The 26,911-nt window shown below is 33.8% G+C and overlaps 1 protein-coding gene across 1 annotated transcript; it reads left to right on the forward strand.

Moving 5' to 3' along the window:
- Positions 1-494: 494 nt before the first annotated feature.
- On the forward strand, positions 495-26,873 carry LOC130441051 (death-associated inhibitor of apoptosis 2). The gene is made up of 5 exons (XM_056774536.1): positions 495-1,253; positions 1,612-1,832; positions 3,184-3,362; positions 26,148-26,463; positions 26,515-26,873. The coding sequence occupies exons 1-5, from the start codon at positions 733-735 to the stop codon at positions 26,838-26,840; spliced, it is 1,563 nt and encodes a 520-aa protein (XP_056630514.1). The 5' UTR covers positions 495-732; the 3' UTR covers positions 26,841-26,873.
- The last annotated feature ends 38 nt before the right edge of the window (positions 26,874-26,911 follow it).

The following is a 26,911-nucleotide window of genomic DNA, read 5'->3' on the forward strand; positions in this document are numbered from 1 at the left end:
ATGAACAATATTATTAAATTCATTTTACATTATAAGTAATATCCCGTTTCTGGTATATTTTTGTTCCCGAAAAACTAACTAAAGTTTTTGTTTTGTTCTAATTCTAAAGTTTAAATTGGCCGCGTCTACTTGTCAAACATTTTTTCGCGATTCATTATTAAATACTTGATTAAAAATATTTGAATTTTATTATTACATAATAGTTTTAGATATTCAATTATTTTTTCCGTGTTTTTTCTTAATTTTAAATCGACTATATTAACATATTCTTCGAATTTCATTCCATTCTATAAATATGACGTAATCGTAATACACATTTTACCCGTTCCGGAGAAGTAGCGAAAAAAAATATAACTGGGAAGTGACATATATGAATATAATTTAATGTGAATTGTTTCAAAAGTAAATATTTAAATTTCAGCTTAAATAAACACTATGTTGTTATTTATTTCACTAATAAATATAAAACGATATATCTTCCATCACCATCAAATATTATCAAGTGTCAGCTGTCAGCAAGAAATTGAAAATCCCCTTATTCTGTCAACAGCTGAGCCGAATAAAATTAAAAAATTAATTAAACTAAGCAATACCATATTAAACAAGGTATATATGGTACAGTATCAAACTGTTTTTCATTCAGAAGTATGGGCTGTTTAACTATATTTTTTATAATCAAGAATAACAATTCAACTAGTTACTTAGCATGATTAAACTTACACTACCAAAAAAATGAACGAAGAAGTGCACCGACTTGCAACCTTTAGCGAATGGCCAACTGACGCAGAAGTAAGCCCTGAAAGGATAGCGAAAGCGGGATTTTTCTCAACAAAACAAGGCTTAGAAGTGGAATGTTTTTCTTGTCATATAAAGATATCCGAATGGAACTATGGCGATCAAGTAATGACCAGACATATAGCTTTAAACCCCGAGTGCCCCTTTGTCCTGAATCCCACTACCTCAGGTAATGTTCCTATAATATCACCTACAAATGTACCTTCCACTTCTAGTAGAAATCCTTATAAAACATATGATTCTCGGCTTGCTACGTTTGAAAATTGGCCTGCTTCTGATATTGTTACACCTGCTAGTTTAGCTCAAGCCGGATTTTATTATCTTAAAGAAGGGGATAACACAAAGTGTGCCTTCTGCAAAGGAGTTGTAAGAGCTTGGGAGATTGGAGATGATCCTGAAAAAGAACATATTAAACATTTTCCATGTTGTCCATTTGTTATTTTTGTTATCAAACCTAAGTAAGTACTGAAAGTCATCTCTCACATCTATAAAAAAACAGAAATATCAAAAATATGTAGCTATACATTTGTGTATTTTTATTTATGTTGAAGTTAGACTTTTCATAATTTGGTTTCAAAAGATATGCAAAAGACCTGTAATATATTTATGACTAAAATTATTAAAAAAAATTCCTCACTGATTAGGTGTTGTTGTATTTGCTATTTTGCATGATAAAAAAATATATGGATTAAAAAAATAGTCAATGATTAACATCAATTTTATAAAATAGTTTTAACATCTTAAGCCTTTTATTCTGTAACTTTGTAATCAATAATCTAATAATAATTGGAGTAAAAATTATTAATGTTTCCATAGGTTATTTGCTCATCTCAACTCAATAGCTAAAGAATCTTTTTCTAATATAAATGTAGTTGGAAATGAACAAAATTTGGACGCACTAGGTGTATACGCTCATAGAGGCCCAAAAAAAGCTAACTTTGCAACAGTTGAAGCTAGACTACGATCATTTGTTGGATGGTCTTCAGATTTAATACAAACACCAGAAGTGCTGTCAGAAGCCGGGTTCTATTATGAAGGTACATAATAATTAAACAATTTGATTAATCTCATTTGCCCATAGCATTAAGTAGTTTACTTCTTTAATATCATGGTATTAATTTGTGAATTTAGTACACATTTACTTGTCTTGTGAATGTGATGTATATATAATTTTGTTTTATCATACCTAACTGTTTTTTCCCTCTTTCACTTCCGGTTTATTTAGTCTATTTTTTTTCTTCAGTGGCAGCGCTAGACACCGCAAGGGTATATCAGAGGGGTCCTCCTGCAGAAAATTTTGAAAATTTAGGTGCTGAATTGAAATCATGCATTTTAAGCCTTTCTAGATTACTTTTTTGAGTGTTATATCTCTATAAGTATGGGGAGCATGGCTAAATTAAGAGATTTTCACTAATTTGCACTATATACAAAATTGTTTGTTGCAGACATGCTACAACATTGGCTTTTTTATATGCTTGTCACCCTGGAAGACCTAAATAATAATACAAATGCTTACAATGTGCAGATATTTGTAAAAAGGCTCCAAATTATTTCTGGATGTGTTGTCTGTCAAGTAGCAGGAGCAATTTCGCAATCTTAAAGTTTGATTTCATTCTTCAAAACTTGCGTGGCCCCAGACAATTTTAAAACTTGAAAACCATGTAGACAATATTTACATACAATTGATTTATTTGTATTTATTTTTAAGCATAACATTAAAATAACCTAGAATGGGGAAAATATTAGATAAAACCTCCACAGCTATATTAAAAATACTGACACAATAGTGCTGGGGTCCCGGGAGGAGCGGTGCACTGAGCTGTCGCACTTGCCTGGCGGCGCCACTGTCTTTCTTACATTCCCCTTCAGTTTTTAATGATGTTTCCGGCCCTCATCATTTTTCTATTATCGGTTCTTGATTTGTTACTTTTTGTCTTTGTTATTTATTTATTAACACAAAGTTTTTCTCCATATTTTTTTAGGGGGTTCATATTGTATATCCTATTTCTGCATCTATTTTCTTGACTTCTGTCACTATACCTTCAAGGTATTTGTATCTGTCTTTATATTTTATTTCTTTATTGTATCAATTTTTTGATTTCCATTTATCATGACTTTGATGTTATTTATACAATCAAACTATAATAGATTACAGGTTCTATGTTCTTATACCCAATCTTGTACTTAGATATTTCTTTGTTATGGGTTTTACTTTTGTCCATAATAAATATAAACAGTAGTGTACTGAAACTGACTGCCAATTTAAAATTTAATAATCTATCCTTAATAATTAAATCCTTTTTCAAAATATTTTTCATTACCAAAGTTTAAGTGGCTTTAATATAGCAAATATTATATTATATGTAGAATTTTGATGTGGTATTTTAGGTATGGGGGATCAAGTAAGATGTTTTCACTGTGATGGGGGTTTAAGAACGTGGGACCCACACGACGATCCGTGGACTGAACATGCAAGGTGGTTTCCAAATTGTGCATTTGTTAAATTGGTCAAGGGTCAGGATTTTGTTACTGCTTGTACTCTAGAACATATTACTGAAAGTAATGTGGTAAGTTTGTTAAAAACCGGGTTTTTCAATTATTAAGTTATGTGCTACAAAATGATAGGTACATATAAATATTTCAAAAAGGCTTTTGTGAACTTGATTGATGTGGTTTATCTGGTACTTCCTATAAATTTGAGTTGTTGAAAATATTCGATCCTTTTTTTTTCTACTTCAAGTTCTTAATTATGGTATTAGCTATTGGTAAAGAATGTTGAGTCTAATAACAGAATTCATAAATGACATTGTTTTTTTCCCTTGATTTATAATGGAGGTAGTTGTATGGTTCATATGGATGAAGTTATAGATGGTTTTAAATTCATTCCGTTCTCTTAGGGTACCTCCTCTCATCATGAGTTGAAACGTACATGTGGAACCCACAACTTACTTCAAATAGCCTATATAGTATCAAATGAAAAATATATGTGTGCATTTATACTATTCGTAATGTTAAAGTTCAAATCCTATTCCAAGTATGAAGGCACACATATACTTTTCATTTGATATTTCATTGAACTGAAATCGACCAGAGAACAGTATCATAGAGAAGATGGACCCTTTTTTGCCAGAATCTTTTCAGATCTTTCTCTTCACCACATCACAGATACTTTCTGAAGTGATGAAAACATTTTTCAATAACTGACACATTTTAATTAAACGAAACATTCAAAATAGTTGTTTCTAGGACTCATTTTAAATTTATTCAAATATACTGGTATTAATTTTTTTTTTATTTAGGGTTGGGCTCATACAACATAAGTGCTTACAAACTTAACCACTCTTTGTAAATATAACCATCCCAACAACAATAATTAATTTAACCTCAAGTAGCTGCTATGTAAATTTGCAAGGAAGTCTTTTTCTAAAAAAAATAATATTTATCTTGAAAGCAAGAGCTAATTGGTGATTTTGTACTCAGTAATTGAAAATTTATTGCAAATTCTATTCATTGACTTCAAACAAGCATTCAACAGGAGGTTAATTGTAAAGAACATAGAAATACTGAAAGTACCCCAAGAGATGGGTGAAAATGATTATGTTAAATTCTAAGAGAAGGGTGATGACAATAGAAGGACCATCTGAGAAATTTGAAATAAATGCTGGGGTAAGACAAGATGGACTCTCAACAGCATCGTTCAATATTGTAGTAGAAGGCATAATAAGAGCTTGTAATATCAATGGAAGTATCATTAATATCAAAACAAATAAAAGCATAGGTTGATGATTTAATTCTAATAGTAAGGGACTGGAAAAGTCTTGAAAACACATTAGAAAAGGAGGATTGAAAATAAATCATAAAAAGACAAAATAAATAGAAATCGAAAAAAAAAGTTCACGATCAGAAACAGTTAAGATTACTGACTTCAGCTTTGAAGTAAGTAGTCCACACCATTAAGTACTTGTGAATCATGATTAGCAACAAAACTGGAACAAATTATGAGACAATAAAAAGAATTTATACAGGATGTAGGACATAAAGCAAGTACAAAATCATTGTGCAGAGTAAGAGAATAAGCCGAGCAACTAAATTAAGAGTCTACAAAATACAGAGCAGAAACCATAAGACTAACAAATATGAACGAAGAACAATAAAGAACATATGTAAGGAGAATAATTAGGAGAATTAATGGATCGGTGAAAGTTGGAAATAATGAGTACTGAGGACTATTAAATTAAGAAATGATTACGTTGGCACATGTTTTGAGTGAGAGTTGTAATATCCAGCTCGGTTGCTCGGGCAACGATGAGGAGGACTCACTTGTTAGACTTGGATCGCCGAACTCACCAATGGGCCCAGAACCTATTCTTGATGTAGTTATAATTGTTGCGAAGATGGATAGAAATCCCTGGTTTGCTTCTCTCACTACTGTTCCAATTGAATAGGCATATAATAGGACTTTTAAACGGACAAGGTCAACTAAGACGTCATCTTCACACCATGTGCATTACAGATCATCCGGAGTATCACTGAAGCATGGAGGAGGATGCAGTACTCACACGAGTGCGATTCAAACGCTGTGCGGCTTGCCTAGAGACATCGAAAGATTCAAGCTAAAGCGCCTGATCGGCTTCTCAAAGGACATCGGCTTAAATGGCGCACGACGGGTCAACCATTTGAAATGTGGTTACAGAGACTAATGTTAATTATAACATGAGTGGCTATGCAAGAAATGGAAGACTTCAACAGAGGAAATGCAGTTGGTAAACATTTGATAACAGTTAAATGCAGAAAACTATCATACCTTGATCATGCTCTTAGAGGAAATCGTTAGTTAAATAACTCAATTCATTACTTTGAAAAAAGTATTTATTAAGCAAAAAAAAAACAATTGACTAAACTTGGTTTCAATAATTCGAATCAATGAATGTCAAACTATTAAGAAATTCTTATTTGTATACAAGCTGTCTCAAATACTAAATCCTACTGTATACGATAGCTATAATTAATTATATTTATGGTCGTTAGAGTCCCATCAATATAAAATAAAAGTAAGTAATTTGATACGTTAATGGCCTAAGGGACTATTGGTATCACTTAACTATGAGATGGGTTCCCATTAGGAGTGGTCAGTGTACAACTTGTCATAAGTAATAAATCTTAACGTATACAATAATAATTAAAATATTCAGTAGGCAAGGGAAGTTTATGGTTCTTCAGAGTCACATTAATATGACAAAAACTAGGAAATCCGAGACGTTAATGGGGGGTAAAATAAGGGGCACTCTGTGTTACTTAACTAGATGATTAACAGAGATCAGGTCGCTGTTGTGATTGCCAACGTCAGTGGGACCAAACAGGGCACAAAAAAAGATTTATTTTTGATTACTATCTATTCAATCATTAGTTTTCTTTTTAAGTAATGTTTACTTTTAAAAAAATATATTTGGAAACCTAATCCTTAGGTTTAATGTTACATATAATGTGGTTTGTATATTGCCATTTTACCCAACCGCAAAATTTGCTGATAGTTGATTTACATGCAAGAATAAAATTATAAACAACCACTATATATTCTCTTTCAAAGAAATCTGGGTTTCATTTCAGATTCATTTTTATAAATAAACTCGTTCTGGGAACTTTAAACGTGATGACTCACCGTTTCTCTCAAGGATGAACTAGAAAGGAATTTTATAATGTCGGTAGGAAAGAGAATTGAAAATTGATCCGCCCGATATGTTGCATTCTTGCTAGTTTTAGTAGGGAGGGTCGTTTTGATTAAACATATTTTAATTCTTAAAGGTCCTTTTTGTTGAACTATCTATTTAAAGGTATAATAAATGGATAGATGACAGTTTTTATGAAATCCTAAAAGTCCTAGCAGTTTTTAAGGCCGCCTGACATGATGCAATAAAACGTGTAATGCAATGCAAGATGCAACATTTCTTGATCAAAACCATGCGCAGATGAAGTTCAGCTGATTGTTTCTTGCAAAATATCGCACTTCCAACTTTATCGGTTTGGTGTCATTTTTATTGCATACAAGTTGCAATTTAGAGAGAAATAAATAAAATAATATTTGCTGATTTTTAGTTAGGAGTTTTTTATATGTTTCTTCATCAATTTTCAACTATTTTTTCTATTCTTCTTCTCAGTTAAACTGTCCATCAGACTCCAAAAGTAAGGTAGCATCAGATATAATTATTGCCAGTGATGCACTAATTTTGTTATTTTCATTATTAAAACCGACACAAAATATTAAATAAAGTTTATTTATATTTATTATTTATTTTACAATATTTGCACCTCTTGGAAAAGCTTCAGTTGCTTTCAAAGCTTTTTCTACAGCAAGGTTGAACAGAAGGGGGGACAACCCGTTTCTTTGTCTTACTCCTGTGGTGATATATCGAAGGTATCTGTTTTACAAGTCTTATTATCTTTTCTGGTTATTCTCTCTGAGCACTTTTCTTCTTATTAGGGTATCATAAGCCTTCCTAAAGTCGATAACAAGTATATATAAATCTCTATCATATTCCCAGTACTTTGAGGTCAGCTCGTTCATAAGAAATATTTGGTTAGTAGTTGATTTCTCACTCATAAATCTTGCTTGGTGCTCACCGATTATTTCATCTCCGTATTTTATTAATTTATTTAATATTACTTTAGACAAAATTTTAGTACAGTTCAGTAGAGGTATCCACCTGTAATTTGAGCATTCTAGTTTATCCCCTTTTCTATCATTGCTTCCTTCCATTCTTTGGTTACTGGAAGTGTTTCTGTGAATTCTGTTCAAGTTGTTCAAGACATTTTTTAAAATCGAGATATTAAAAATAATAAATATGAAGTAGCAAAGTAAAGACCTCGGTGAAGACGTAAAACAATGCTTGTTAATATTTTTCTTGTAAGGTAACCGTTCAAACAATCCATCATTTCAAAATAGAAGCCGATTACCAATGAAATTTGACAAAGACGACATAGCTTCTTTAAGGTATTTTTTTTGCTACGAGCCGCCACTGATATACACCTTTGTCATAAAAAAATTGTTTGGAAGTTTTTAACCGTGTCTAGAATAGAGTCGAAACTAACTGTATGAAACTTTAGTTCGGTTAAGTAGTCACTATCTAATTAAAATACGGTATAGGAAAATCGCGACGAGCGGCCAGGCCGGCGGCGCTCTGCGACGATTCATGATTATTTTTATTAAAAAATGTTGGACTTTGCGGCTCCGCTTTGTATAATAGCGACATGTACATGGCTGCCGTGGCGTGGGTTTTCCCCTTTACTCTTCAAGACGTTATATAACGGTGATTCTAATGAAACGACGTAATGCCAGTATTTGGATGACTTTAGAAGACATCGTGGGTGTATGCGTTAACAATATTAAGTTAAACGATTCGGATTCGCATATTTAGTTCAGTCAAATTGGATTTTTTACAAAAGGAAATTAATATATGTGGATGTCACGTGTTTTTTCTTGTTCAAGGAAACCCAAATATACAAAGTACTTATTATACGAATTTTTTGCACTTATCCTTAGTAAAAACACATTACCCAATACGACTATCTAAGAAAAACACATTTTTTGCCGAAAATCGATTTTATTCATCAATGTAATCTCCAATACAATCATTGCAACGCTTCTCTAACCTCTCGAAGCCGTTCTTGTAGAAGAATTTGTCTCTTACCTAAAAATAGGCGTCAGTTTCAGCAATTGCTACTTAATTTGAGCTGGATAGTCAATGGGAGTCAGATCTGGATCATACGGTGGATGAGGAAGCAATTCGTTCAATTTAAGCACCGTTGCCATTGACTTATGAATCTGTACATGGTCTTGGTGAAACAGTGGTTTTTTCTTCGACATTCGAGGCCGTTTTTCCTTCATTTTTGCATTCAAACGATCCAACAACTCTATCTAGAATTCGCTATTGATTGTTTCTTCCTTTTGGAGATAGTCGATGATCAATATTCCATGCGTAAACTTTTCAGCTGACTGTTGTGCCTCTGGTCATGGTTCCGGCTGCAGTCCACTTGATAATGATCGTTTTGATTCCGGAGTGAAGTGATAGATCCATGTTTTATCCATTGTAATTTATCGACGCGAAAAATCTGATTTATTACGTGTAAACATGTCCAAACCCTGCATCATTAACACGTTGTTGGTTTTGATCGACTGTAAGTAAACGCGGCACCCATTTTGAAAAAAGGTTTTTCATGGTCATAGATTCATACATAATTGTAAACACTCTGTCTTATGATATCTTTACGGCCTTAGCTATCTCACGCAATTTCAATTTACGATTAGATATAACTAATTTGTGGACTTTTTCGATGTTTTCTGGAGTAATCACCTCAATTGGACGAACAGAATATTCACCATAATCGGTGTTTGTACGACCACCACGTTTAAATTCAGCAAACCAATAACAATTTTGAAGCCATTTTCATCAAGAAGAATAAATTAACACACGAAATTGTTTTGAAAATAAGGAAAGCAGATTCACTTAAATGGCTGTCACTTTTTTAATACTAATCGAAGTTGGTACTTCGTAAACGTCATATGGACAATGGTAGCGCCATCTGTGTGTAAGTCACACGACTTATTAAGTGACGATATTGCATATTGTGCATAATTAGACAAATTCTGAAAAACGTTTAGCTTTGGCAGGCGTTTCAAGACAAAAATATAAAAGAAAATGTTTGGCTATTCCCAGTCGGAAATCAAAATTCAAAATAAGTCGTATGAAACTCTTAGGCCAAGGATCGGCAACCTTTTGAGTCGGGCAAACTAAAAATCACAATTTACAAAATTTCAAAGTATTTAGACCCACAAAATTTTTTGTTACCAATAGTAAATAGTACTCGCATAAATAAAGTTTTTTGGTACAAAATACTAATGATTTTTCAAGTGATTGTAATATTTAAATTAATCGTTGAAACCTAACCTAACCTAACCTACATACTTTTCTACAAAATGAAATCCAATCACAAGCTGTTATCGAAAACTCTCCCATAGTTTTTTCTTGATGAGGTGGTCGACAATAAATAAAATATGCGATGATTCTACATACAGTTTGTATATCTCTTTATTTATTGTCGACAACCTCATCAAGAAAAAACCATGGAAGAGTTTTCGATAATGGCAACCCCAGCTTGTGATTGGATTTCATTTTGTAGAGAAGTATGTAGGTTAGGTTAGGTTAGGTTTCAACAATTAATTTAAATATTATAATCGCTGAAAAATCATTACAATTATTTGATTCTTTTAACGCAAAAAGGTACCGGAAAGGATGATTTTCGCGCCCTATATATACATATTCTTGTTCAGCATAACTTTCTTTATAACATACTAAAATTTTAACGAAATCGAAGGGGTAACAAACAATTGGAAGAACAAATTCAATGGCTTTGCATAGTTTTAGAAAGTTTGGATAAATTTGATTCATAACTCGTTGTGTTAAGTTTCAAATATGACCCTTCGTGTAGTGATTTATTATGAAATAAAAAAATTGGTAATTTTATACATACATTTTGGAAAAAAAAATTGAAAAATGATTGTTTATTCATTATTTTATCTCTAACAGTCAACTTTAGTAAGATACCATTTTTTTTATGGTGAAAATTTTTCAAAGTTAATTTTTAATATTGTACATTTGATTACAATAAGTGATTTTGAGAATGTTTTTGTTCATGATTACTTAATAAAAAAGGTACAAACGATTATTTGTGATATATCAACATTTTTGAATAATTTTTTTTCGTTTTTTTTTGTGTAAATTATGAAAAAAAAAAAATAAAACAAATTCATTAGATTATTTGGAAAAAAGTTATCAACAATTTTACGTGAATTAGTGCAAACATTTAAAGCCCTGAAACCAATATAAGTTTTCATTTTTTTTATTCCCACAATTTTTTTCGTAAATCCACCATAAAAACGAAGATTTAAAAAAAAATTCATCGAAATCGGATAATTTTTTGATTTTCTAGAGGCAAAAAACGAGGGGATCGCGAAAGTATACAATTACCAAAAAATTGAATCGTTGATGGATTTCTTTACATTGCGAGGGAAAGGGCCCCATCCGATTCAATTACATGGGCCTCGAACAGTATTATTATGCCACTAAATTGAAGTGTTTAAAAAGAGAAAAAACTATACCCCGTGTCGGTATGACATCTAATTCCTGCAATAATTAATTTCAAAGAAAAAGCGTTTTTTTTTGCTTGCAGAATAAATTTTTACAATAATTAATCGCTAATGTCAGCTACATAATTTCATTCGTCGTGAAATGATCTGTAAGAATCTGCAAAATTTCAATTAATAACTTTGATAAACAAGTTTTTGTTGAAAACAATCGAAAAACTTAAATTTCATTACCTAGACACAATAATAGGCGTACCGAACAAGAAAAAACATCCACATATTAAATTTATTAAAAAATAATCTTTTTGCAAGCAAATTTGACTGGACTAAAAACGGAATTTAATGAATGACTACATGCTATGTTTAATTTTCAAGTGTTTGCTGTGAAATGTCCCAGTAAAAATATTTAATTTTATCTTTTCTTCTTGAATTGATTCGTTTTCGTTCAATTGAATTTTTTTATAAACGACATTGATTGTTTGAAAAGTACCGCATCGCATCGTCGTGACTATTAATTAGTTGACAATAACAGTAAGATTAATTACATATCGAATGTACTTCTCCGTTTGGTTTGTGACTCATTCGAATGATATTTGTTTTCGCGAGATTACATTTTCATGCACATTTATGCACACGTCCGCTCCAACCAGGGTCGTCTTATAAAAAACGATGTTTACTTCTCCGCTAGTTTTTTTTTGAACAGATTTGATGAAATTAATGTATGAAAATTGATTTTTCAAACATTTCTTTCTTTCAATACGTCAGTTAAACAATTCAAGGTATTAATCTCCATTCCAAACTAAAATATCAGGTAGTAAGTGTAAATTCACAAGTAACTTAATTGTAGGATCCGATTTTACAATCCGATTTCGTGTCTGGTACAGGATTTCTATCCCGAACTTATCTTTTAACTTCATCCCATAAGTAAATCTTGTTCGATGCAATCCCATTCTTCAGTTAGCTCCGTTTTGAGACCTGATTTTGTAGCTGGTGCAGAATTTCTATCGCGAACTTTTCTCTCAAGTTCATCCCGTAAATGCTAGATATGATTCAAGTCCGAGTTACGTGCTGGCTAATCTATAGCGGCAATTTCGACTCTCTACCTACCTGCAGTATGTGGACGGGCATTATCCTGCGTTATGATGGAAGTTTTCGTCGATGAAACTCTCTTAAGGAACGACATAATCCCCTATGTATCGGTTCGCCATAAATCCACCAGTTTCAATAAATTCAACTCTTCCAATTGGTTCCATTGAAATTCCTCAAAGCATTCAGAAATCTTATCCAAAAGTCACGTCTTCTTTTATGCGCGAATCTTTATCTAGGTCTTCTGTAGCCGTGTCCACTTCTATCACTACCATGCAGACACACTCTACGGAGCCCCATCGTTCGTCAGTCCAATTAACGCGTTTTCTGGCAGAGCGTAGACGATGAGCTGAGTTTAATTTGGGGCCTTTCTAGCTCAAGATTAGCTGCTTATTCAGCTACTCATAGCCACTCCTCGTGTTTCTCTGAGTTCTTATTGGACACCAGTGAAAACCCGATTTGTACTGATGATGATTCGGTCATCTCTCTTGGATGTACACCTTCTTGAACCGCGTCTTCAATGATATTTATCAGTCTCTTGGTAACGACGTTAAATTATGGAAACAACAGACTAACTCATGTTCAGTGCACTGGCCACTTCTCGCTGTGTCTGACTTTGAGCAGCTTCATAATTTGGTGTGTCCATTCTCAGGTAGAATTCTTGGTTAAAGTTTGTTGGCTAACTGATAGTGCTGGGTCAGGGCCGGTGTACATTATAGCTAAGAATGCGACATGATGATTATTTGAATTTATGAAAGAGATCAGCCTTCGTATTTTCCAATGTAAATCCGACACTACGATATCACAATTTCTTTTAAATTCGATTTATAAAAGATGTCGCAGACGATCCTGTGCATTTTATCGTAATAGATATGCACATTCTATGACCACATGATCAATTAGTAATTAGTTTTGTCAACTTGTTCGTACCATGCACGATTACTCAGTACTACGTAAACAATGTTGATATTATATATTACATATTTATAGAATAATTGAAAGATGGATTTGGTTTAATGATAATTATTATGAAAAATACGGTTTTACCGTCTCTATTAAAAGACTTTTTTAATAAAATCTATTAAATTGCTGTCATATAAAAATAATAAAATAATAAAAGTTTCTCCCTCATATAATTTTTCAAGTGGTTACTTCCATAAGAAATTGGAAATAAAATTTCTAAAAATGTATTAGTAGTTATTGAAAATTATTTTCTTAAGGTAACCGTGAAATTAACTTTGATTAAAACAATTATATTGAAAGAATTGTTTTATTGTACTCATTAAACAAAAGAAAATTGATAATATACAGTTATAGAAATAATTAACGATAGAAATATTAAAATTTGCGAATATTTACACTAGAACTTCTTCTAATTTTGAATATTCAGTCTTTTTTTGAGAGTACTAGCTCTCATACCATCTTTTTGGTAGTCTGCCTAGTGGTTTCGTTGTGTTCGGCTTTTGGTTTTTTTCCCATTTTGCAAATCTACTTTCTGGCATTCTTTCAACATGATCTCTTGAACCTCGCCCACGTCCTCTAACCCATCTTACCACATTTTGAATTGCTAGTTCGTCTCGAATATCCTGATTCCTTATTCCATCTTTAAGGCTCAATCCCTTAATTGTTCTCGGCGTTTTCATTTCAGCTGTCTTCATTATTTTTGAGGACCATTTGTTTGATAATGTGCCTAGTGGTTTCGTTGTGTTCGGCTTTTGGTTTTTTTCCCGTTTTGCAAATCTACTTTCTGGCATTCTTTCAACATGATCTCTTGAACCTCGCCCACGTCCTCTAACCCAACTTACCACATTTTGAATTGCTAGTTCGTCTCGAATATCCTGATTCCTTATTCCATCTTTAAGGCTCAGTCCCTTAGTTGTTCTCGGTGTTTCCATTCCAGCTGTCTTCATTATTTTTGAGGACCATTTGTTTGGTAATGTGCCTAGTGGTTTCGTTGTGTTCGGCTTTTGGTTTTTTTCCCGTTTTGCAAATCTACTTTCTGCCATTTTTTCAACACGATCTCTTGAACCTCGTCCACATCCTCTAACCCATCTTACCACATTTTGAATTGCTAGTTCCTCTCGAATATCCTGATTCCTTATTCCATCTTTAAGGCTCAGTCCCTTAATAATTGTTCTAGGTGTTTCCATTCCAGCTGTCTTCATTATTTTTGAGGACCATTTGTTTGATAATGTGCCTAGTGGTTTCGTTGTGTTCGGCTTTTGGTTTTTTTCCCGTTTTGCAAATCTACTTTCTGGCATTCTTTCAACATGATCTCTTGAACCTCGCCCACGTCCTCTAACCCATCTTACCACATTTTGAATTGCTAGTTCGTCTCGAATATCCTGATTCCTTATTCCATCTTTAAGGCTCAATCCCTTAATTGTTCTCGGCGTTTTCATTTCAGCTGTCTTCATTATTTTTGAGGACCATTTGTTTGATAATGTGCCTAGTGGTTTCGTTGTGTTCGGCTTTTGGTTTTTTTCCCGTTTTGCAAATCTACTTTCTGGCATTCTTTCAACATGATCTCTTGAACCTCGCCCACGTCCTCTAACCCATCTTACCACATTTTGAATTGCTAGTTCGTCTCGAATATCCTGATTCCTTATTCCATCTTTAAGGCTCAGTCCCTTAATTGTTCTCGGTGTTTCCATTCCAGCTGTCTTCATTATTTTTGAGGACCATTTGTTTGGTAATGTGCCTAGTGGTTTCGTTGTGTTCGGCTTTTGGTTTTTTTCCCGTTTTGCAAATCTACTTTCTGCCATTCTTTCAATACGATCTCTTGAACCTCGTCCACATCCTCTAACCCATCTTACCACATTTTGAATTGCTAGTTCGTCTCGAATATCCTGATTCCTTATTCCATCTTTAAGGCTCAGTCCCTTAGTTGTTCTCGGTGTTTCCATTCCAGCTGTCTTCATTATTTTTGAGGACCATTTGTTTGGTAATGTGCCTAGTAGTTTCGTTGTGTTCGGCTTTCGGTTTTTTTCCCGTTTTACAAATCTACTTTCTGCCATTCTTTCAACACGATCTCTTGAACCTCGTCCACATCCTCTAACCCATCTTACCACATTTTGAATTGCTAGTTCGTCTCGAATATCCTGATTCCTTATTCCATCTTTAAGGCTCAGTCCCTTAATTGTTCTCGGTGTTTCCATTCCAGCTGTCTTCATTATTTTTGAGGACCATTTGTTTGGTAATGTGCCTAGTGGTTTCGTTGTGTTCGGCTTTTGGTTTTTTTCCCGTTTTGCAAATCTACTTTCTGCCATTCTTTCAATACGATCTCTTGAACCTCGTCCACATCCTCTAACCCATCTTACCACATTTTGAATTGCTAGTTCGTCTCGAATATCCTGATTCCTTATTCCATCTTTAAGGCTCAGTCCCTTAGTTGTTCTCGGTGTTTCCATTCCAGCTGTCTTCATTATTTTTGAGGACCATTTGTTTGGTAATGTGCCTAGTAGTTTCGTTGTGTTCGGCTTTCGGTTTTTTTCCCGTTTTACAAATCTACTTTCTGCCATTCTTTCAACACGATCTCTTGAACCTCGTCCACATCCTCTAACCCATCTTACCACATTTTAAATTGCTAGTTCGTCTCGAATATCCTGATTCCTTATTCCATCTTTAAGGCTCAGTCCCTTAATTGTTCTCGGTGTTTCCATTCCAGCTGTCTTCATTATTTTTGAGGACCATTTGTTTGGTAATGTGCCTAGTGGTTTCGTTGTGTTCGGCTTTTGGTTTTTTTCCCGTTTTGCAAATCTACTTTCTGGCATTCTTTCAACATGATCTCTTGAACCTCGCCCACGTCCTCTAACCCAACTTACCACATTTTGAATTGCTAGTTCGTCTCGAATATCCTGATTCCTTATTCCATCTTTAAGGCTCAGTCCCTTAGTTGTTCTCGGTGTTTCCATTCCAGCTGTCTTCATTATTCTTGAGGACCATTTGTTTGGTAATGTGCCTAGTGGTTTCGTTGGGTTCGGCTTTTGGTTTTTTTCCCATTTTGCAAATCTACTTTCTGCCATTCTTTCAATACGATCTCTTGAACCTCGTCCACATCCTCTAACCCATCTTACCACATTTTGAATTGCTAGTTCGTCTCGAATATCCTGATTCCTTATTCCATCTTTAAGGCTCAGTCCCTTAATTGTTCTCGGTGTTTCCATTCCAGCTGTCTTCATTATTTTTGAGGACCATTTGTTTGGTAATGTGCCTAGTGGTTTCGTTGTGTTCGGCTTTTGGTTTTTTTCCCGTTTTGCAAATCTACTTTCTGGCATTCTTTCAACATGATCTCTTGAACCTCGCCCACGTCCTCTAACCCAACTTACCACATTTTGAATTGCTAGTTCGTCTCGAATATCCTGATTCCTTATTCCATCTTTAAGGCTCAGTCCCTTAGTTGTTCTCGGTGTTTCCATTCCAGCTGTCTTCATTATTTTTGAGGACCATTTGTTTGGTAATGTGCCTAGTGGTTTCGTTGTGTTCGGCTTTTGGTTTTTTTCCCGTTTTGCAAATCTACTTTCTGGCATTCTTTCAACATGATCTCTTGAACCTCGCCCACGTCCTCTAACCCAACTTACCACATTTTGAATTGCTAGTTCGTCTCGAATATCCTGATTCCTTATTCCATCTTTAAGGCTCAGTCCCTTAGTTGTTCTCGGTGTTTCCATTCCAGCTGTCTTCATTATTTTTGAGGACCATTTGTTTGGTAATGTGCCTAGTGGTTTCGTTGTGTTCGGCTTTTGGTTTTTTTCCCATTTTGCAAATCTACTTTCTGCCATTCTTTCAATACGATCTCTTGAACCTCGTCACCATCCTCTAACCCATCTTACCACATTTTGAATTGCTAGTTCGTCTCGAATATCCTGATTCCTTATTCCATCTTTAAGGCTCAGTCCCTTAATTGTTCTCGGTGTTTCCATTCCAGCTGTCTTCATTATTTTTGAGGACCATTTGTTTGGTAATGTGCCTAGTGGTTTCGTTGTGTTCGGCTTTTGGTTTTTTTCCCGTTTTGCAAATCTACTTTCTGGCATTCTTTCAACATGATCTCTTGAACCTCGCCCACGTCCTCTAACCCAACTTACCACATTTTGAATTGCTAGTTCGTCTCGAATATCCTGATTCCTTATTCCATCTTTAAGGCTCAGTCCCTTAGTTGTTCTCGGTGTTTCCATTCCAGCTGTCTTCATTATTTTTGAGGACCATTTGTTTGGTAATGTGCCTAGTGGTTTCGTTGTGTTCGGCTTTTGGTTTTTTTCCCATTTTGCAAATCTACTTTCTGCCATTCTTTCAATACGATCTCTTGAACCTCGTCCACATCCTCTAACCCATCTTACCACATTTTGAATTGCTAGTTCGTCTCGAATATCCTGATTCCTTATTCCATCTTTAAGGCTCAGTCCCTTAGTTGTTCTCGGTGTTTCCATTCGAGCTGTCTTCATTATTTTTGAGGACCATTTGTTTGGTAATGTGCCTAGTAGTTTCGTTGTGTTCGGCTTTCGGTTTTTTTCCCGTTTTACAAATCTACTTTCTGCCATTCTTTCAACACGATCTCTTGAACCTCGTCCACATCCTCTAACCCATCTTACCACATTTTGAATTGCTAGTTCCTCTCGAATATCCTGATTCCTTATTCCATCTTTAAGGCTCAGTCCCTTAATAATTGTTCTAGGTGTTTCCATTCCAGCTGTCTTCATTATTTTTGAGGACCATTTATTTGGTAATGTGCCTAGTAGTTTCGTTGTGTTTGGCTACTGGTTCTTTTCCATTTTGCAAATCTACTTTCTGGTATTCTTCTCGTATATCCTGGCTCCTTATTCTGTATTTAAGACTCAGTATCTTAATTATTCTTAATGCTTCCGTTCCAGCCGTCTTCATTATTTTTTTTGATCATCTTTTGGGTAGTGTGCCTGGATGTCTTTAGTAGGTCCTCAAAGGCTTTAGTGAGGTCAACAGATCATAAAACATAGGCTTCTTGATTTTTCTATTACTTGATCTACTACGAATATTGCGTCGACCGCCGATCTGTTCTGCCAGAAACCCTGTTATTCTTTCGATGTTGGATTCTTATTCTCAAGTTTCATCGCTATGATGTTGGTGAAAAGTTTTCACACTGAGTTTAACAAAGTTACGTTTCTAATATTGTAGAGATCCCATTCGGATGTTCTAATTTTCTGAAATAACGTAACGGATTCTTTTTTCAGTTTCTCTCCTTCATACTCAATGAATTATAATCAGTCGTACTGAAAAACATTGATAAAGTTGATATTTGAAGAATTGGGGAGATTCCTTATCATTTTATGAGTTATTTTGTTAAGACAGATTTTAGATTGGCTGGGGAGTCGTTCTCTTTCTCATTATTCTACTTTCAAAAACGCAGACTCCCCCTAAAGGAGGCCATTTTTCTGAAGATTTAACCATCAGTTTATTGCTGTTTCTGGACATCTCGAGAAGTTCCTCAGATTCCTTACCTATTGTTATGAATCTTTTGAATTGTCTTAGGTATGGATTGTTTTCCAGTAAGACTATTCCTTTAACTATTCATTTAGTTTCTTGTTGACGTGTCATCCCAAGAGGCCACAGAAGATGCAAAATATGCCCTTTTTAGGCAAGATTGTTTCCTAGTATCCATATTAGTCACAATTTTATTTTTGTTGGCCAGTGATTTTAGAGTTTCGTTGTCCTCTTAAGCTAGTTTTTAAGACCGATTGATTATCGGAGAAAATGTTCTTTCTTGCGAAGTGTCTTATCAAAAACTCTTGAGTATATATGTTAACTGCGTTAAAAAGAGTTGTATTTTGGCTATAAAATTACCCAAGCTAACTCCTTGTGCTAGCTTTGAATATCTGTGCCCATTATGCTATGAACGGGATCCATTAGTTTTCAAATGCTTTCTAAATCGAATATAGAGTACTGTAACCTGATTCTCTAACTTTAATTTTCACTATAAGGTGAAGAGGAGGCAGGTTTAGCAGCACCTCTAAGGCTATAGTGGGACATGATAGTAAAACAGATCAATATTTGAATTTTGTTTGTTTACGTCCAAATCAACCAGATTGGAAGAAGATTTTTATTGGAGCCATTTAAAAAATTGGTAGTTCAATCAACATAAAAATATTTTTGGTAAAAAAGCTTTGCTAAAGGACGGCTAAAAGTAGATTTGTTTTTCTACAAGGTGAAACCTCTATACGTTTTTTTTTATTTTTATATTTGTTGTAAATGTCTTTTGTATCTTTCGATTTCATAAAAAGCTTTTCAAATAAAATCAAACGCGGGGATGTGTTAAATAGAACTATGTAGGATATAACATGGAATTGTCTACAAAAGCCAAACGACAGTTGTTAAATTCGAAACATAAAAATAAAAAGTTACAGCTGATTATGGTTCGAACAATCAACTCCGCCATACCGAAAGGTTTAAAATGATCTCTATTCACTCCAACGCTGACCCACCCACCAGATTTATTTTTGACAGTGCTGGAACTTCAAAGATTCAAATAAGGTGATGTGATTTCAAGAATAAGTTGGTTTATACATCGTACTATCATTTTTTAATGATTCGATTGTCAAATATTCACAATCGACTTCGTTATTCTTATATGTTCAAATTATTTTTGACTCTAACAAAAATGTTTTTGTTTGTAAAAAAAAATTTATTTGAATCGACGTAGAGACAGATTCGAGTCGTTAGTTGTTTGATATTAATAAAAAACAAATTCTAAATTTAGTACAGAGTAACATTTGAGGTAATGCCTGGGTCTAAAATGCAATTTACCTTTTTGTTTATGGCAATATCATTTATGTTGGTTATTGACACGTATTAAGAAAGAGTGGATCCAAATTACGAATGCGTGAATGTAGTAAAATGAAGTCTAAACGCCGAATCTTCTTTGAGAAGATTAATAGAGCTCTTGAAAGGACTGTTCGACACTTTTTTACACTAGAAAAACCAAAATCAGACGACATTATGGACAGCGAAAAAGGTGGATTCCTATCATCAACAAGTCTGTTGATGATGCGATTTTTTTAATGATGCAACTGCTCTAAGTGTGCATAGATCCCAATAACACCGCATTTTATATAAAGTATGAAGCTCTACCTGTGGAACATTCAATTGGTTCAAGAATTAGAGCCGCAAAATGACAACTATTCGCAAAAAGTGACTGTATCGTCGATTCTTAAAGAGGAATAGCGATTGGTTATTATAAAACAACATGTTTTAAATTGAAGCTCATTTTGAGCTTGATGGTTACCTCAATAATCAAAACTATAGCTACTGTGATGCGTCGAATCAGAAATAAGTATGAAAAGTCACTTCTTCCGTCAAATGTGACTGTATCATCGCTTCTGTAAGAAGAATAGCGATTATAATAAGTTATGGGCGTTATGTAAATATGTTGGACAATTCCTTGGTACTAGAGCTGCATAACTTTGTTCGCTACAATTGAAGAACTCAATACGTTTTTGGTACGAATACATGAAATTTTTTCTGCTAAATTTATCTCGAGGGGAGGTGACATAAACTGACCTTTACGATATGAATCATCACGTATCACGTGCAGTGTTAATAATATATCGCAGCTATTAGGTGTACCAAAGAAAATTTCCCGATAATTTATTAATATTCATATAATTTTTTTAAAATTTCGTCGAGAATTACGTTCCGCGCTACTGATACTAACAAACGAAAATGCAACTAATGCGCTATTTTCGACCCACACACACAACTCGCGTCATTTTATAACTACCTTTTTAAGAACTATAAACTGTTGAATTAATGTTTTTCAAAAGAATTATGAATCATCCAGAGCAGATTCTGCAGTGTGAAATTTCAAATTTTTTCCAAAACTTTATGGAAATTATTTGTGATATCAACCTCCCAAACAGCTCTTGTTTAATATTGACACGTCCTTGTTATTCATTTAATGTGAATATTTGAGGTCGAAGCACGTCTTCAAACGTTAATAACAGAGATTTTTTTTCTGTCAGCGTTGCATCCGAGGTAATTTTATAATTTTTTTTTCTTCGTTGCACGCGCTTGTTACGTCGAACTTTTTGACTGAAATGGGTATTCCTTGTTGTGATTCATTCCTAATTAGTTATATTAGTAGTGAATTATGCTAACAACACCCATCGTTTTTGCAATACAGCAACTTTTACATATTTATATTACTACTACGCAATTCCTTTAGAATTGCTTCAAATTTTCCAATTATGTTCGCTGTATTCAATTTTTTCAAGACGAAATCCCATATTTTCGTCCCTTTCATGTCAGAACCATGAGCAACCAGCATTGAAGGTTATTACCATTATGCACCAACAATTTGAAAAAACAAAAATGTTAAATCTTTGAGATCAAACATTTTTAATTTGTATTTAATTAAGAATTTTTTTAACGCATCTTGTATTCAAGAAACTGAATATTAGTCCAGTTCCCAGAGACCAAAAAAGGGGTTCACCTTACAAAAGGTGGGGTAGAAGATTTTATTTTTCTATTTCGTTTTAATGAGTTTAAAAAGTAAAATATAAAAAATGTGACTAAATCTGGGCTCGGCACAACTTTTGGTAGCCGAAAAACCTCGAAATTTCCGGACATTTTTCGGTTTTTTCGCAATGTCTCGCAAAAGGAATCTATTCCCCATACGAAGTTGTAGAACATTAAATTCCCTACAAATTTCATACTTAACTTTTCCTTTTACGACTAATAGGCAGCGAGCTACAGCATCTCAAAGATTGACCATTTTTCATGATAAAAAAACCAAGTAACGCCTTCTTTTGTGTGTGTTATTGCGACCCATGCATTCTTTGATTCTATTTTTATGGAATAAGGTTCTCCAGACCCCCCCTTCTTCAGATTTAGTCACATTTTTGATATTTTACTTTTTAAACCCATTAAAACGAAATAATAAAATCTTCTGGACGGAATTTTTTCAGACAACACTATATATGTTATTTGACATACAATTTGGACCAATTGCGTTGAATGTTATGATTTTGGGTATTTTCGATCGTAGAATTTTCGTTACCTTGCAATTATTGTGTCGTATAAAATTATTGAGGCTTTCACTTTGTCGAATGGGCTATAAAAACAATTGGCAATTAATTTTTAATTATGACAGAGACATGAAACAACTACTAAAATTAAACAATTAACACGTCCCACTGAAAATAATGAGATAAACTGCAAGATGACAAAAGCAATTATTTTTGTCAAACGTATTTTTAACAACTTGGATATAAATTTACTCATGAGAAAATATTTCTTTTGGTAGATTAGCAAATAATTACTTTTGTCCTTACGTCGTAGTAACCACTATTGCAAGATTTTTTCTGCGCAAATATTTTTGTTCATCAACAACTTGATGAATATGGAAGACAAGACAAGATGTCCTTCAAAATACCATATAATAAACCGATGAAAGTTTTTTTTGAACTTTTCGTTATGAAATGGCACTCAATATTTAATTTATAGTATAAATATATTTAATTTCTCACCTTTTTCTTTATTGCGTATCATCTTTAATGTATGTCTATTTTGTAGAAAATTAGTTTTTAAAACAGGTAGAAATCTTGATTTTTCGATGTAGATGTGTGGATATTGGGGTATCATATTCACTGCGATCTAAGAAATCTATTGTGTCCCCCTTTCTTGCTGGGCTACTGGGGTTTACAGCTGATCCATCAATCCCTGGCGTCAATTTCCAGAGATCTCCGTCTTCTATTTCAACGTCCCCCGCATTATCTGCTAAGCCTAGCGTCTTCAGGCGTTTGTTGAGGCGACACTGCCCCGAGAGTTTCCCAGAAGAGTCTTTGCCTGTTTCAGTCCCATTAGGTTGTCCCAATAAATGTTTTTGCTCGTATCTATCTTCTTTCCCGGTGCTTTTTCCATTGTTTTGTAGCTGATACCACAGAAGGCTTCAGTTCCCATGAACTGTCTGTCATGTCTGTCCCTTATCATCCTTATTTCATTTCCCTCGACTCCTGTATCCCGGACCGAGATAAATTTCTGCTTGAAAAATGCTTCGTGTGTTCCCTAAGCTTTCAGAGTGATAATTTTTTTGGGGATTACTTTCTCTTAATGCAGTTTGCTCTTTTTGAATAGCTAAATATCTGAATTCAAGATCTGACAGTTGGATAGCTCTTTTCAACCAAACTAACAATTTTTTGTTGCGACATAACACGATGTTTAAATATTTTGGCGGTCAACTTGGTTTTGTATACCATTCTGTTTTTATGTTATTAATAATTTCATGTAATGTTACATCAAAAAAATCAGTCATCGATCATCTACATAACAGAAAAAAAATTAAATATTCATGTTGAATTTGCTTAAGACAGTTTCCTCAAGATCTCCTATTACTAATTGTGCTATAACACTTTATATGGATGTCACCAAGTCTTGTTATGTAATAGTATACTATATAACAAGAGATAAACATTTCACACGAGTGTAATTATCAAAACGAGGCGCTAGCATTATCTGCGAATGTAAGAAAATATTTTCTATCGAGTGCGTTTCATAAAAAAAAACAGTTAAGTCCGGGTTTTTAACTCTTCCATTGCAACATTGAGCTTATATTTGAAAATTGAGCAGAATTTGAATAAAATTCTGTAGGTACAAATACCTAGAGATTCATTCGAGGAAAAAGTAGATTAAATTCTGAAAATAGCAGTTTCCAAATGAACTTATCTTCATTAATGTATATTCTTTATATAGGGCTTCTTTTAAAAATTTTTGGAATTGTTTTGGTATCAATATGTTTTGTTTTTCGAGGACGTAAGGCAGGTGAAATTTTTTTAAAAAGCCATCATTCAAAATGCTAAAAAAAATAACATTTCTAGCGTAAATCTTGATACAATTAGTATATAAGAATTATTTTAATAATTCTACCAAGATTTAAGCTAAAAATTCTATTTTTTTAATACAATATAATTAAAAAATACTTTTGTTAATTAGAGTTGATTTATTACCCATAGGATTGAAAGCTCCATTAGTAAATTGTTTGAAAATAATTTTATAGAATGACCAAAATGCAAATTGGAAGATTCTGTTTCATACAAAAATTATTGATCATACATCGTCGTACATAGTAAGTAATTACGCGAAATATCAATTCATTAAGTTGATTAAAAGAGAAAACACGATTTGAAAATTCCATCTAAACATACAAACTGATAAAGTTGAATAAAGTATCGTGAAAATAAACATAATTTTTGATACGTGGATTGTGCACAAGAATAGTTTTTCTGCTACTCCGTTTTATGAATTTTTTCCTTGAACTTTCCGTTAACAAATCTATCGTTCCTTGACTGTTTTTTCTTTAGGGAATTATTATCAAAATCGTCATTGTTATTATCGGTATTTTAAGTAATTATATGTATTATTGAAATGATATTTAATCGGAATTGCTATTTTTGAACAAAGTACGAATGTGAACTACTTTGAAAGTCGAAGATTCCACAAAGAATTTGGCCAAAAACATTGATTTCAAAAAAAAAATCTACGATGTCTGTTTGTAGATCATTTTATTGTTATACTTTTCCCAATCCTGGTATATTGTTATCTAGCATCAAAACAGTATACGCGAAAAAATAAAACAATCGATGACAGTTTAAATATTTAAAAAATTACTCACGTCAATAATTGAATTGGTAATATTTGTTTCTATTGTTCATATCACAATGTGACATTGCTGATATTTACATTAACATCGACTTATATACTTAGTATTAAAAAAATTTTACATACAATGCTTGGAGCAATGACTGAACAAAAATCCAATTCAATAATTTTTCAAACTACAAATATTTTGAACAATCTATAGTTTGAAATCCATATACGTTTGTTAGCAAAAAAATCAACTTGCAATCGCAAGTCATTGGCAAAGAAACTGAACACGAAATTGTATCTTTCTCATTGAAATCTCTAAGCTAATGGAATTAGCTTCAAAATGATATAAAACATATTTCTTGCTCTCATAATCGCCCTTTTTATGTTTATTTACAATAATGCTAGGTATTGATTAGTAACCCTTATAAAAGGTTATCTACCGATCCACCACTCTCAGTTTACCAACAAATGAAACACATCTCCGTTAACAAAAAACAAGAATTTTACATGAAAATGGACACAAGCGGCACCCTATAGCGACAAGGCCAGGGTCAAAAGTTGACATTGCGCTAAACATGAGTCAGTGTCCTGTTCTAGAGTTTATCGTCGTTACTAAGAGACTGTTAACTTTTATCGCAGACGTGGTTCTAGAACAAAAAAAGTGCACATCTCAGCATATCGCTGAGAAATCAGACCCTCACGGGTGATCAAGTTCAACAAGAGCTCAGAAGGTGGATTTAAGGCAGCCAAAAAGACTATAAATTAACCCTGTGCAGCCTAGCTTGTCTACGATTTGCTGAGAAAAAAGCAGAGTGTGCCTGCATGGTAGTAGTAGAAGAGTCTACAGAAGAAAATATGGCTTTTGGACGAGGTTTCTGGATGCTTTGAGCGGGCATTTCATTGGAAGCAAAAACAGAGTTTATTGAAACTGGCGGTGGATTAATGGCGAACCGATACAAAGAAATTTTAAGGGGATTACGTCGTTCCTTATGCGAAAACATTATCATAATGCAGGTCAATGCCCGTCCACATGCTGCTATGGATTGGCCATCGCGTAGCCCGGTTTTAAATCCTTTCAAAACATTTCTGTGATGAAATTAAGAGAAAAGTTCGCGCCTGCTTCGAAATCGAGTCTCAAAACAGAGCTCACTGAAAAATAGGATAGCATCGAACTAGATCGATTAAAGAAACTTATTCGATCCATGAAACATCGATTAGAAGGTCGGTCCTATTAGGACCAGGAAAAGGAACGCTAAATATTGTTGAGTTAATTTCAAATAAATTATAATTTTGACGAATTTAAGCTTGTATTTTCTTTTCAGTTAATTATAACCTTTTTCATTGCTTAAGATTCCTTTGAATTTAAATGAAAATGAAAAACAGCATTATAAAGATAAGACTTTTAGCTAGCTTGCGACTTGAGTCGATTTTTTTGCTAATGAGTGTACAATAACCACTGGGTTAGGAACATCGAAATTTCATTTTTACGTAATTATCAAATTGTTTTCGCTCGTTACAGAGGCCCTCAATACAAAAAAATCACACGACCCGTCGACGGAGAGAAGTTAGTGAACGCGAAATTCAAAGTTATCTGTCTAGTCCGCAAGCTTTAGCTGCCCTCAGCATAGGGCTGAATGTCGAAAGGGTGAAACGTGCAATAAGAGAAAAGCTAGAACAAACCGGTAGGCCATATCAACAGCCTGACGCTCTAGTAGAGGCAGCACTGAATCTTCAACACGAAGAGGAAGATCCGTCTTCACAAGATCACTACAGTACTCCAATAGACCGTAATACTTTAAGGACTTTTTTTCGTGCGGCTTTGGATCAAATCAATGGTGAGAATAAATATTTTTCCTTAGTGTAGTGTAGTTATTCTTTTATTTCAGAACAACAAAATGAGCAGATAGAAATCCCAACTCCTGATACAACTCAACAACTCCTCCACGACGCTGTTCCGACCCCCCAAGCGGACTTAGATACAACACCTCATCCTAATAACGTATCGCAACTGGTAAAATCCGTTTCACTGGAAGAAGAGAATCGATTATTGAAAGAGGCGCGTTTATGTAAAATTTGTATGGACAACGAGGTCGGAATCGTCTTCCTTCCTTGCGGACATCTAGCTACCTGTGTTAAATGTGCACCTAATTTAGAAGATTGTCCTGTTTGTAGGTCAACAATTAAAGCTACTGTAAGGACGTTCTTGTCATAAATTTTATTGATTGTATTAAAATATTTGTTTGTATCTCTTGTTTCATTTATTGGTCTCCTTAAAACATTATA

The sequence above is a fragment of the Diorhabda sublineata genome, chromosome 3, assembly GCF_026230105.1.
Source record: "Diorhabda sublineata isolate icDioSubl1.1 chromosome 3, icDioSubl1.1, whole genome shotgun sequence".
NCBI classification, from domain to species: Eukaryota; Metazoa; Arthropoda; class Insecta; order Coleoptera; family Chrysomelidae; genus Diorhabda; species Diorhabda sublineata.

Coding starts and splice junctions, on each gene's coding strand:
- LOC130441051 (XM_056774536.1), top strand. CDS start 733: ATGAACGAAGAAGTGCACCGACTTGCAACCTTTAGCGAATGGCCAACT. Junction 1,254..1,611: donor ATTTTTGTTATCAAACCTAA/GTAAGTACTGAA, acceptor ATGTTTCCATAG/GTTATTTGCTCATCTCAACT. Junction 3,363..26,147: donor ATATTACTGAAAGTAATGTG/GTAAGTTTGTTA, acceptor CGCTCGTTACAG/AGGCCCTCAATACAAAAAAA.